This window comes from Petromyzon marinus, chromosome 5, assembly GCF_048934315.1.
Source record: "Petromyzon marinus isolate PM22_M1 ecotype Great Lakes invasive population chromosome 5, UKy_Petmar_22M1.pri1.0, whole genome shotgun sequence".
In the NCBI taxonomy this organism is placed as follows: domain Eukaryota; kingdom Metazoa; phylum Chordata; class Hyperoartia; order Petromyzontiformes; family Petromyzontidae; genus Petromyzon; species Petromyzon marinus.
In genome coordinates, this window is record NC_133671.1 from 9,274,237 (window position 1) to 9,288,306 (window position 14,070).

At 45.1% G+C, this 14,070-nt stretch overlaps 1 protein-coding gene across 1 annotated transcript; it reads right to left on the reverse strand.

Annotated features, from left to right (window-relative positions):
- Positions 1-260: 260 nt before the first annotated feature.
- On the reverse strand, positions 261-9,152 carry LOC142915495 (uncharacterized). The gene is made up of 9 exons (XM_076061254.1): positions 9,070-9,152; positions 6,062-6,198; positions 5,774-5,899; positions 5,291-5,426; positions 4,683-4,764; positions 3,939-4,111; positions 3,090-3,150; positions 2,786-2,903; positions 261-2,135 (listed from the first exon to the last, which is right to left on the reverse strand). The coding sequence occupies exons 2-9, from the start codon at positions 6,196-6,198 to the stop codon at positions 1,181-1,183; spliced, it is 1,788 nt and encodes a 595-aa protein (XP_075917369.1). The 5' UTR covers positions 9,070-9,152; the 3' UTR covers positions 261-1,180.
- Positions 9,153-14,070: the final 4,918 nt, after the last annotated feature.

A 14,070-nucleotide genomic window follows, 5' to 3' on the forward strand; every position in this document is an offset into this window, starting at 1 on the left:
AACCAGGCTATGCTTTAACTGTGTGTTAGCCGACTCTCTGCGTTGGATTGCATAACACTTCCTAATTTTACTAAATTTGTCTTCTCAAACTTCCTATTTCTCTCTCAAATGTACCAGGCTCTCATAGGGTCCATTCGCTCTTTCTCTCCCCAGGCCGCTTCGGGGTGGATTTCCACACAGCTCTCTCATTGACATGCTAATTTCTCTGCTCAAGCAGACCCACATCTCTCTCTGCCCCCCCCCCCCCCCCACCTCTTCTTTCTCTATTTAAGGCCACGACATAGAGGCATTGGGTCTCTGTGTCTCTGTGTTGTCTCTCTCTGCTTGTGTGTCTGTGTGTCTCCGTGTCTGTGGGTTTGTCTCTCTCTCAAATTTAGTTCTACCTGATGGCGGTTGCTTGTGTTGCAATCGAAACGTCGTATTCTATTATTTTATTTATTTTCTTTCTATGTGGCTTTACCGAAATAACCAAAGAGTAATTCCTGCAGTCACGAAAGCTTCAAATCAAGTTTAATCACACTTAATTACAAATATTAACACATTTTACATAAATGTTCATTTTTTTATATTTAATATTTACATTTTTTAAAATCATAATATATACAACAATTCCCACTCACAACCAACATCAGTGACGATAATCTGAATGGGTACTGGGCCTCCCCTAGGTCAACTCGGCCTCAAATGAGTACCTGGTGCGATGTGTGTAAAGATCGCTACTGGGGAGTCAAAGGCGGCCTTCATAATCGCTGTGAAGGCAGGCTATACGGGAGATCGTTGTCGTGTGTTTTTGTGTGAGTGCGCTTACATGCCCCCTCGTGTGTGTGAAATTGTTGGGATCGTTATGCGCCTTCCGACAAGCACGCCAGCGTCATCGGGAATCAAGGCAAGTGAAGTTAAAACTGATTTTTCTTTCTATTTACCAACATTTATTTGGTATGTTATGTATAATATAGTATTTATTACAGTATAAAATGCAAATGTACAATATGTCCTATGAGTTTAACAATGTTTCCCTTTTTAAAACGGTAACACAATTTATAGCAATGAGTTATGTGCATTTAAATATAATACATTTTTGGCGACCGACTTATAAACCGTTCGACTTATGAACAGGTCCCAGGAATGAAACCTGTTTATAAGTCGAAGGCTGCCCATATATTTTACAATATTAAAACATTTAATCCCCCTCACCACTTCCCCCACAACAACAGACCAACTTAACAAGAGCGCGTCCGAACCGATGCAATCTCTTGCGGATGGTTGGTGATTGGGATTTGGGGACCTCAATAATTGTTTCTGCACTGTCCATGTCACTCTGTACCATGGCTTTCATTTGTTCAGAATCGTGAGGCTTAGAGTCTGCCTTAACCGTGCTCTCGGACTCCAGGAGAGGGTTAACAGTGTCGTCTGCGTTTATAGGCAGAGACAATATGGAGCACATGCTCGTCTCGGCTCCATTTTGGGTCGTCTCATCGACTGCCTCAATTGAAATAGGAAATTCCTCAACATCCAGAGGCTTGATGTCCAAATTAATTCTGGTCTCCGACTCTGGGAGGGGGTCAGCAATTGATGCTGTCGAAGACACAGCAGTGTTCAAATCTTCCACCTGAATGCTGCGTTTTATGGTGGATGTTGAGCTGGTGGCTGTAGGAATCTCCCATTCCAAATTGGTTTCGATGAATGACCCGGAAGAGACAGAAGCCAGGAAGGCGTCAGTCCTTGGCTGAATGAAGGGGACTGGAACGGCGGCTGGAGGTGGAAGGGAAATGGCAGTGGACACCTTAGTGGCCAAAATGGATATTTCCACTCTGGAAGAGCTGCTGCAAAATGATGCGACTGGAATTTGTCTAGGAGAAGTGATTTGTGGAATTGAGGGAAGGTGGCAAGGTGCTGGAGCCGGGATGGAGACGTCGTTGGGGTCCGAATCCAGCCAGCATAATTTGTAGGGGTCCTTTGTCTTGGAAGTGAAGTTGGTGGGGTTCAGAATCTGGAAGGTCTTGGTTGACGGAGCCAGATGGGAGTTGATCTTGCTTGCTGGTGCTTGGTGAAATCCAGGTGGTGGAGCTGGAGCTGCACTCATCCATGGGTGCTTGAGAGCACTTTCCGGAGTTAGACGGTCATCTGGGTTCCAGCTGAAAACAAAGAGACAAGTACCGATGAGAAGATCAGCAAAATATACATACCCACATTACACATTATAGTGATACAATAAACTGATATCCACTTGACAAAGTAAGGGTTTGCAGGTATGTGAAGTTAGGTATGGTAAGTCCTCGCTCAAAGTGTGCTTACACAACGCAATATTGCTAAAATACATTGCTTCCATTTGGGAACGGGTTTTCTGAGTGGTTCATGACAAATTACTTTCTTCGGCTGCGTGGCTGAGCAGTATAGGAATTCTGGGGTTCTGCGTGGAATCATATAATGATATAGTACACGTTGGCATACCCTCATCACAGTTCTTTTTCTCGCCATGGGATGACTGTAGGCTAATTTTATAGTGCAAATGTGCATGGTTTTTATTTGTTATCTCTGTAATGTGTAAACGGTCATTCCTCACTAAATGCATTTTTTCTTAATGCAACACTTTTCATAAACGCATCTAATAGCGCGTTAAATGACGAACTAGAGTACTGCATTGTCCTTTCATTCTTTACCTAGTTTCTTCTGCAGAGAGATGCAGACTTGCTATACTTTGCAAAGGGATGCGTATTTCCTTATGATATAGAAACTGACTTGAATTTGTTAAAGTTGAGGGAAACTCAAAGAGTGGGACACTCACCGTAGGATGGAGCTGATGAAGTCCAGGAACAATGGGTCTCTCGTTTTCAGAAACTCCTTGAGCGGGCAACACTGAGGGGTCTCCTGCAGACATTCCTTGGTCAGTTGCCCAAAGAAGTCTGCAGTGGGTACAATCGCAAATGATGTCATGCATTAGAATATTATTCATGTGCACAAGGCTGTGATGTACAATGAAGGCTGTGAAGGACGTGGGGAAACAACCCAACTTTCACGTCATTGTGCAGCCAGACGAGTGGTGTTATAACACCTAATCGCATATTAAAAATAAAATTTGCATTACTCACTGAAATACCGAGGACCGTCTGGTGCAGCGTGCAGCATCATTAAGGGTGGTCTTCCCACAATCTGAAAATAAAAGTCACATTTGCTCTTACTTCATTGGAAAGTTGAGTTTTTCTTTACGTATTTACATGCATGGTTTGTATCCTATTGATTAAATTATTCGTAATTCTAGATTTGAAGCTTCCGTGACTGCAAGGATTCATACTCTTTGGTTTTTTCGGTAAAGTCACGTAGGTAAAATAAAATAAATAAAAACAACGAAATTAAATCACGACGTTTCAGAGGCAACACAAGCTTCCATCTTCAGGTGGAACAGTCACAGCAAAATAGCTGTATCAAGTGACTGTTCCACCTGAAGACGGAAGCTTGTGTTGCCTCCGAAACGTCGTGATTTCATTTAGTTTTTATTTATTTTATTTTACTTACGTGACTTTACCGAAAAAAAACAAAGAGTATAAATTATTCGTAATTGAGTAAACACTTGAAGTCACGTAGAACCAAGCTGTTTCAAATTTTAAGTTAACTCAAAGTAAAACGATCACTGAGGCAGCAGTGATCGTAGCCTGGCTGCGCCCAGAGTCAGTGGTAAAATTCTGCATTCCTCTATGGCAACGGCGAATCTACGTCTGTGTCAACCAATGTCGACTTCCCCAACTAAGTGGCACTCATTTTATCGACACTGGAGGGGCTGAAACCCCCCCCCCCAAATCAGATGTAAACTCACGACCTTGCGATCGCGAGCCAATTGCTCAACCGCCTGAGCCAACACAGAACCGCAACAACCAATTCAAACGTGAAACACTTTCCGTAATAAAATAGTTAAATCAATTGAATTAGGAAATGAATCTTACCTTTGTGATCCCAGCGACCTCCTGAATCGTGCTGGTTATTGGCAGCAGTCGCCTCGCAACAGAGATCTCGGCAAGTATGTAGCCAGCAGCCCACATGTCAACTGCTGTTCCGAACGGCTGGGCCAGCAAGACCTCTGGAGCCTGGTATCCGGCCGTCCCAAATGAATGGTCGGCTGGAGAGAAATAAGAATACAGGTCTTTCATAGCTGAGCAACTTTTAAGTCTATGTCACTCTGCAGCACAGACACTTTTTAAATGAATTCCGTCAACTTTCTCGGTTTCATTATTGGCAACAAAAAAAACGTACATTCAGTCGCTTGATATATCAGATCCCGCCATAGGTGGGCATTACTAGGTCCCAAGGATAAATGGACCAGCTCTAAAGGGTTAAGTGGACGATCGGAGTCACAGTTTTACTGCAAGAATCTCCAATGTGCTCTCGCCCTGTCCTGCACGATGTGTGAAAGGACGTGATTTTAAACGGCAGTGGACATTCCCAATGCTCTGTTGTGAAACGGAGATCGCAACGCGTTGTAATCATACCTCGTGTGGAGCTACCATGCACGGGCAGCACTGTGTTAAGCTCTTGTAATATCACATATGTTCATTTAACATTAGCATCGTTCACGCAATTTGCATGAAAGATGCTATAGAAAGCAAAACATTATTATTCCATATAACAGGATCGGTAGGAAGATTTAGAAATGCTACGGTATGTATAAATGTATATAAAGTGTAACTTACGGGGTTCATTTTCAAAAAAACTTCCTCCGAAGTCGGCCAATCGGATGGCTGCCGTGTGGTGATATTTCACCAAGATGTTTTCCTGAAAGAAATATAAGGATGCAAGCATTTTTTAATATATATTTTATTTAACCAGACGAGGGTCATGGAAAATGGCGTTCATTTTTGCACTGTCCATCTAACGTTATAAGTGTTCATGCATGATCTATGTCCGTTTGTAATGGAGAGGGAGGCAGGGGGATCAATAACTCTCGTAAAAATGATCCAATATGAAATCTTGCAATGAAGTTATTCATGAAAACAAGACGCTTATAATTGGGCTCCTGTTACCCAGTGTCAAATGTCTCGAAAGAAGGGGAAGTACCCACACTTCACCCCGCCACTCGTGACATGATTAACTGTGACCTACCTATTTATACTCATGGGTGTGCAGAGGTGTTGGGTGGGTGGGATTTGAGAACCCGTCCACTGTTATAATTGCCAATCCGGAGGATCAATTTAACACATTTCCTCTGGGTTTAAAGTCTAGTGTGCGATCCATGACACCATGGCAGCGTCCCTTAGACCTGCTTAATTCCTCTAAAAGAAATGTAATGATAAACCCTTACCAGCTTGAGGTCCCCATGGACTACGCCATTCTTCTTCAGGAAGGCCAGCACTTCCATCAGGGACCGGGCGTATCTCTTGACGCAGGACAGAGTAAATGCTCCCTTCGAGTTCACCACGTTAACGAGGCTGCCCATGCTGATCACAGAAAATGAACACAGTGCAACATGGTTAAACAGCATGAAGCACAAAGTCACCAGCTCATCCACACATGCACGGCAAGTACTGGAACACTGAGGGTGAGGTGAGGCATTCGACGGGTAACAATTACTTGAATACGTGCTGACTGCAGAGTTTTTACCACTGGGCATGACTGGGTCCCGAGAATTGGCAAACCAGCTATGAAATGGTTAATGCAGCTACTTGTTAACAATGCAGTGTAGCACAGCTAAGGATTGAGTACTGATGTGGATCAATCAGCTGCCAAGCTTATATTTGTATACATCCTGCAAGTGCCACGGTTGTAATGGACTTTGTGTTGTTACCTGATGTAGTCCAACACGAGATAATGGTAATCTCCCACGACGAAGTCTTCCTCGAGCCGGATGATGCTGTTGTGTCTCAGCACTTTGAGGAAGAGAGCCTCGCGATATGCTTGTGCTTCCGTGATGCTGCGTGAAGAAATACAAACACTTATGAGAATGTTGGAAATTGCATCATCATTAAAACGGAAAACGTATTGCGTCTTGTCTAGGTAGGCACACGTGAGTTTCTCTTACAGGAAAACTTGTCAGTGAAGATTGTCAAGCACATCATTACTTGGTCTATCTCACCTTGATGTGATGTCAATCATCTTGAGGGCCATCTGCTTGTGGTTCCTGTGGTCCCAGCATCTGAACACCTGGCCAAATGTTCCTTCATCCAGTTTTTCCAAAACCGCATAACGATTGTTGAGGAGATTAGTCGCCATCTGGTCAAGAGAGAGTGTTGCAGTAAGAGCAAGATCAATAAGTACAGTGACAGTTTCGATAGTAGCTTCCTAACCTCTCATTACTCTGAGTGATACAGCAGAAGGCCTACCTCTAAATCAGTTTCAATTTATAATCAATATGAGGTTAACTCAGCCCAGCATTCACCTAGGGTTGATAAAATAGGACCCGCTTTGTGAGTCGAGAGAGGTTGCCTCATGGAGAGACTGGTCCTGGCCAGAGAAATTTGGATTTGACGGCACTTGCTCATGGCCACACATGGAAGTTTGTGAGTTTGTGAAAAGACACTTTGATGATTTCAATTAATCAGGGCCTATTAACGGGTTATGCCATTAAATTGGCCAAATAAGTGCTCAAATGGTGCTGAGCAATTGTTGCACCCAGTCTCTTCAATTGTAAGCAAGCACAGCCCTGCAATTGCTTGCTCATACAGCTTATGGTGAAAGGGCCTCCACGAGAGGGATCTCTATAGAGTAGTCTATCTGCTCTTTCCCCCTAATGAGACGTATTGATAGAGGTGGGAGTCGCCACACTCTACCACATCACACACGACTTGCTGCCAAACTCCGAACTGTGGTGTAACATTTTCACTTCTGGGTGAACATTAAATACACCCAAGAGGAGGATATCCGTGGAAATGGAGCAATCAAATCAGCTCGTTTGTAGAGACTAGATGGATTGTTGCTTCGAATGACTTTAGGGGGATAGTAAAGGCTTATCAGACCTTCATCCACCAGTGGATTTATCATGTCTGATGATAACCTTTATTTCCTACTTGCATACATTCCGCAAGTTCATGACATTTCTCTCCCTTATCTACTCCTCTCATATCGCTAAATAGGTATCTCTTATTCTTTGGTTCTTTCGGTGAAGTCACCTAGGTAGAAAAAGAATAGATCACGACGTTTCAATTGCAACACAAGCAATCGTCATCAGGTGGGACAACCACAGGAAGAAAAATGTACCTCCTGTTTATATGTTTTGTCAACTCCCTTTTCATTTATTTATTGCCTATTTATCTCATTCATTCTACGTATCTTGTCTACAACTCATATGTATGTTCTAAATCTTATTTGTATCTAGTTTATCTAATTTCACGACTTATTTTTGTCTGCATCTCATATCATATCCCTACATGTCTATCTCTTGTATGTGTCTCATTTCATCTCACTGCATCACTGACTTTTTATCAGGATGGTGCTGCTGCATTGGGATGTTTGAGAAAATTCCATTAATGTGCGATTCGCTTCGTGTTGGGATGAAACGAGGCAATCCATAGAAAAACCTCATCGTGCCGATAACACGAACAAGCTATACACTGATGGATTAATTCCATGAGTCTCTATGAAACTAAATGTCTCCCATTTCCCTTTCTACTGGCAAAGCACAGACCTCCTACATATATAAAATTGCGGTCTATATCATTGCTATATGTTTCATGAAAAAAAATGTTTATTTTGAAATGATATCTTTTTAGTGACTTTCTCATCTCTCCTATAATTTGCACTGCGTGTTCTTGTAACTTTCTGACCCGCCCCTACTGGACATCTGTGAAAAAGAGCTTCATAGCTCCTCGGATTTTATCCAGGATAAATAAAGATTCTAATATTCTTTGGTTCTTTCGGTAAAGTCACGTAGGTAGAAAAAATAATAGATCACGACGTTTCGATCGCCACACAAGCAATCCTCTTCAGATGGCTTTACCGAAAGAACCAAATGGATTCCTGCAGTCACGAAAGCTTCAAATCAAGATTAAAGTGAATCAGAAGAATTTTTTAAAATAAAAATGAAAACCACGACGTTTCGATCAGAACACAATTGATCGTCTTCAGGAGGAAAGAGGGGGAGGTCACCGAAGGCAACCGTTTTGAAAGGTTTCTAAAAAGTGGGCGTGGCAAAAGCGCTGTGGCGGTGAATGCATGGAACATGCAGTGCCAACAAAATCTCCTGGTGTCAGAACGAAGTGGGCGGGGTATATGTGCCCTGGGGTAAGGTAACAAAAAAATCAAGTCATGAGCCAAAGTGGTTGATGACATCTTTCCAATGATTGCTGTCTTTGTACGCATTGTCTCGGTTGAAATTGTGCCTGTATATATGTATGGCTTCACGAACGAATCTTTGTTGATATTGGAAAGTACCATCGTCTTAGAGAAATTAATTTCGCGTGAGCCAGCCACATTAAAATAATTATCAGCCACGACAGAAGTATTGCCTTATGCTCACGAACACGGTCCGAGACATGTCGCTTAGTTTCCCCAATGTAACTGCTGCCGCAGACACAGCTTAGGGACCAGGCTGTCTCGAGGACAGCGCTGGAGTGAAACACAGCCAAGCTCAGACCGCGAGCTGTGGTTCACTCCAGCGCTGTCCTCGAGACAGCCTGGTCCCTTCACCTGATGAAGGCCGCTTGTGTTGTGGCCGAAACGTCGTGATTTTTGTTGTTTTATTTTTTACCAACGTGACTTTACCGCATAGAACCAAAGAGTATGAATTTTCACGTGTTTTTTTGCGATTTTCACTCCTCTCAGCAAGATAAAGTGACGTTAAATTATATTTTTATTTAAATTTATTTTAATTTATTTACGCATTTATTTTAATTTATGTAGTGTCTAAATTATTTTATACACCCTCATTAATGTATAATATGCCATATTAAATATAATTTCTTATACTCTGGAAAGGATTATTTCCCTTTATTTCTCACGGGAAAATTCGTTTGGTATTCGTCATTTTCGGTACAAGTCCTCCTAGCTTCGGGGACGAATTTACGGCGTATACCGAGGTACCACTGTCCTTGTAATTTTGGTCTATATAACAGCTTTATGTTTTCCTTAATAAATATAAGTTATTACCTTGCGTTGAAAAAACAAAAATATCTTAAAGTTTGGGAGACTTGATTCTGCTGCTCGCGGCCGTCGTGGGAGCCCAAACGCGCTCCAGGTTGTCGTCACCAATCAAGTGACGTCTGAGTGACGTCGCCCCGCCCACGTGATGACGCTCGGCTGTCCAGCCCCTCCCCCTTCCGGTGTAGCCACGCCCCCTCCAAACTGTGGCCCCGCCCTCCCACGCCACTCCCCCAACACGGGCCAAGCCTCAATGGTGGCCACTGTCTCTCCCACTGTCACGGCTTCTGTACATAGACGCCCGCGTTTTGTATCCGTGTCCTCCCCACATCTATTCCATCTCCATGGAGAATCCGGGGCCGTGCAAGAAAGCTCGAGATCTCCCGTGGCGGGGTCCGTCTCCCCCCGCCTCAGCATCGCGTCCGCGGGAATCGCGTGCGCGCGGCCTAGTATTCCGCGGTGCCTACCGCGTTGCCTGGACTCTGCGGCCGGCCAAGGCGCGCGACCTGGTATGGAAATTATCGGGGAGATGTGCGGGGTGTGTGGGAAGTGTTTGAACGGGTTTCGCTTCTCTCACACACTCGTGTCTCTGTGTCGTGAGCTCTCTAACTCGGTGCTGCAGGTTCTCACGCTGGTGGCTGTCCTGTACGTGGCGCATAACCTAGTACTGTGGAGCGAGGGTTGGTGGGTCACACACACTGTTATGGCCACTATAAATGTGTTACCTCGTCTGCTGTGCAATATTCCTTAAGCACCCTGAACTCGTTCTCTGCGATACCGATAATGTTGCTGTGCTCACGTACCACGGACCTTCCCTTCTAAAGTATCTGGTAATTTGGCTACACGGAATCATTTGTGCAACATGAAATAAAATGATAACTCAAAACACATTTGTCTTGTATCAGAGTTACTTCCTGACAGTGATCTGTTATGATAGTCCCGAGTGTTGTAGTTTATTTGCACGTGTCTCTGTTGCTGTTTGTGGTTCTGTGGTGTTGTGGTCGTGGTGGTGGTGGTGCTGATCTTGTTCGTGGTGGTCTAATTGTGGAACGAGTGCTGTGGTTAGGTATTCGGTTTGTGTTGCTTGTTTTGGTGGTGTTGTGTAGGTGGTGATCGTTTTATATGTATGTGTTGAACTTTTTTCGTTTTGTTGTGTTCGTAGAACAGGCTGCCCGCATTCAGAGCTTTCAATTATCAGGACCCATGCTTAATGCATTTGTAGTGACTTAACTCGGAGACGCTTAGACTTGGAGGCACTTCTTTTATTTAACCGAGCACCCTTTGCACAATACACACCCTACGCTGGTCCACACTCGTCTGTCGCTCGCTTATACACAACTCTACGTGGTTTTGCTAACCTATCCACAACACGAGCCGTCAAGCACTTACGGTGCTGAACCGAGACGGCCAACTACTGTCTAGCAGCGCAATATCGAGTGAAGACGACAGCGACCATGGCGACGATCTTCAACAGCACGACGGGTATCCCACTCCAAACGACAGCCCCGAGCTCTCGCTCAGGGCCCCCTTTTATGCTCCCAGCGTGGCCTCGCTCCGCCCCGGTCGCGCCCTCCAGAACTTGCCAGCGGGTTCCCAGGGCTTCCTCCTGTGCCCCCTTCTGTAACCTTTCCCCCAGATATCCCCCTCTGGTGTATCGCCTGGCCTGTTGTAAGCCACAGATCTTCTTCCCCGCCAGCATGTCAGCGCTATACTGCTAAATGTATTATTCTATGCCACTACACATTGATGCCAGGTTTTTGATATTTGTATTCACCTGCATACACCGATTGTACCACAATTACATTGCTTTGTGTACCTGTGCATATGCAGGTCTGTTAACCAGAATTTGTATATTTTACATATTACAAATGCATGATCACAGACTCGTACAGGCATGTTTAAAGAAAATAAACTAATTTAGATCTATTTGGAAATCCACTGTTGTATGAAGACCTCCCCACGCTATGTCGGCCCTAGATCACTATACTTCACCTCGCTGGTCAATGCAGATTTAGAAAGGGTTCCCAAAGACCAGTTCAGATAACCGCTTGCCTCTGATGTGAACCAAGGTCACCACATTAATTGCGAACTGCCCAACTCCTTACATTTCTACATGACGTAGATAACTGCATTTATTTATCCAATGTGAGATCAAAGTGCGCAAAGAGGCACGGGGAGGCGACAGACAAATAGGAATAGATGGATCAAAGACCGACAGAGAAAAAGATGCGTTTACTTGTCAATAATAGAGTTTTGTTTTTCATACCAGTTATATGCCACTTTTATCTTTATCACGTCATGAAATGAATGTACTCTCACAGAGAGCAGTGTACTATATTGTGTCAGAGAATAGCTGTGGAAGATGTCAGAATTGGCTCGGAATTTCCTCGAATAAGGATGATCCCGTTTATTCTAGATTTGAAGCTTTCGTGACTGCAAGGATCCATACTCTTTGGTTCTATTCGGTAAAGTCACGTGACTTTACCGAATAGAACCAAAGAGTATGATCCCGTTTAGCCAGTTTCCTGGCTATTTTACAAGGGAGATCCATACAGCAGTGTGCAAGCACAGCAACAACAACAACAAAGACGTCAATATTGCAGAGAATAAGTACAGGATCCTTAAGGAATATTGCACAAATAACGATCGAGGTATATGACTTTGGTACGCGAACCAGACGTGAATAAAAACAGTGCAACTGTAATATGACAAGTTAGATACATACTCTTTGGTTTTTTTCGGTAAAGTCACGTCGGCAAAATAAAATAAATGAAAACAACTAAATTAAATCACGTTTCGGAGGCAACGCAAGCTTCCGTCTTCACGTGGAACAGTCACAGCAAAATAGCTGTATCAAGTGACTGTTCCACCTGAAGACGGAAGCTTGTGTTGCCTCCGAAACGTCGTGATTTAATTTAGTTTTCATGTATTTTATTTTACCTACGTGACTTTACCGAAAAAAACAACGAGTGAATCCTTGCAGTCACGAAAGCTTCAGATCTAAAGTTAGATACAGGTGCACATAAGCTCTATATTTTCATTTAACAGTGATATAAACACAAATCGAAAAATGTTTTATCCATACAAGGGATACCGCGTTATTACCTAAAAAAAGTATTAATTGCTTGTCGGTAATATTGTTTAAATGTCTGTTCAATTAAAATAGATTAAGTGAAACGCACATTTAATGTTTATTTTTTGCACAGCCATTAGTGACCAGGCTGATTATATTAACTCCCCAAACTCGAGGATCTAATTGAATAGTACTATCTTAATAGCTCACTCCTGAAGAGAGAACTACTCGGAGATGCGAGGAACCACAACTGGGCAAATCAGCCAGCTGGTCAGCCAGTGGGAAATCCCCCCCCCCCAAGCTCTGCAGTCCCCTGTATATGAAGGTGTTATCGTCCAATTAATGAGTCGTTACGTATGGGAGGAAACCCATACGTGTGTAGTGGGTTCCAGGACACGGAGACGGCAGAATAGAAGCAGCACTATTTATTTAAACCTTAACAAGGGTTACACTAGAAGGGGTAGCGGCCCCTCCACCCGTATAACTCAGGAACACACCCCAGGCTCTCTAGCCTAAGCTCTAGGCTCCCAGTTCCTCCGGGTAGGGCTCTAAGGGAGGCTATCAGATCCGGCCCTGGTTAGGCACAGATCTCGGCACCCCGCCGACCAGACCGGCCCTTAGAAGGACTCTGACTCTGGGGCTCTGGGGCCGCACCACTGGCTTGCTGTGCCGGCCCTGAAAAGGGCAGCGGTCACAGGAGTTCCAGGGTCTCACCTAGCTGGCCTTCTTTCTTCACTGGTTGCTTCAGCCTCGGGCCCCACACTCTGCCCCGAGCTCCCTGGCTCCCCGCACTTTATACCCACTGGAGCCTTAGCGGACGTTGTTGTAGCCACCAAGGTGTGGGTGAACCACACCTTCCCGTGTCATGTGTTTATTCCCCATAGCACCCCTACATCACCCCCTCCCGTGTAACCCGCAGCCGTCCCGGCTGCAACAATACTCGAACAATAAACACAACAAACCCCCACCCGTGCGTGCCTCATAAGAACGAACACCCCAATAAATAACCCAACCCACCTATACAAAATTACACTATATACACATATACATTGTACCCGCCCCCCCCATCAACGCAGCAAGAAAACTTAACAGTGAACAACAAGAGTAACAAGAACCATTTTTACAACAAGCGGCGCATTTTGGCGCGAGTCCGATTTGCGGGTCCATCGTAGGGGGAGGGTCCGGTCGGCCCGGCAGTGGGCACCGGCTGTGCAGGTGCACCGTCTTCCGTCACCCCGGAAGGGCAAACTCCGTCCCCACCGGGTGGCGCAGGCGCGCTGGAAGCCGTCATTCTTGAGGCGCCTGAAGGTGGAACAGTTAGCGAAGCATCAAGGGCAGGTGACGAAGACGCCGTCCGGGAGTCAGCGGAGACATCACATGCTCGGCCTGTGTAATGTGGTGGAGGGACGCGCGGCGCCACAAACGGCTTCAGACGCGAGGGGTGTACGTACCAGCGGCGTTTCCCCCACTGGATACGAACGCACTGCGGCCGCATAACCTTCACAATAACCACAGGGCCCCTCCAAGGCCGCAACAATTTCGCCGAGGTTGCCAACGGCACCTGAGGGCAGTGCAGCCAGGCTTGATCGCCTGGCTTCCACGCATGTGTGCGTGATTGGCGCGATCGCAACCTCTCGTTGGCCTTCTGCCGAGAGGAAGAGTTTTGGGCCGCTGCCTCCCGCGCCTCGGTCAACCTCAGGATATTAAATTTAACGTGGTCGGCCAATTTCGATTTTCTGCTGGTTTCCGAGACGCGGAGCTGATTCGCAATTGGTGGGTCAACGTCGCGACCGTACATCAAAAAGAACGGCGAGAAGCCGGTTGCCGCGTGAGGAGCCATTCTATAGGCGGCCAAAACCCCCGGAATGTGAAGGTCCCAATCGGTCTGGGAGTCACACACCTGGTGACACAACATAGATGTGAGCGTCCTATGCAGC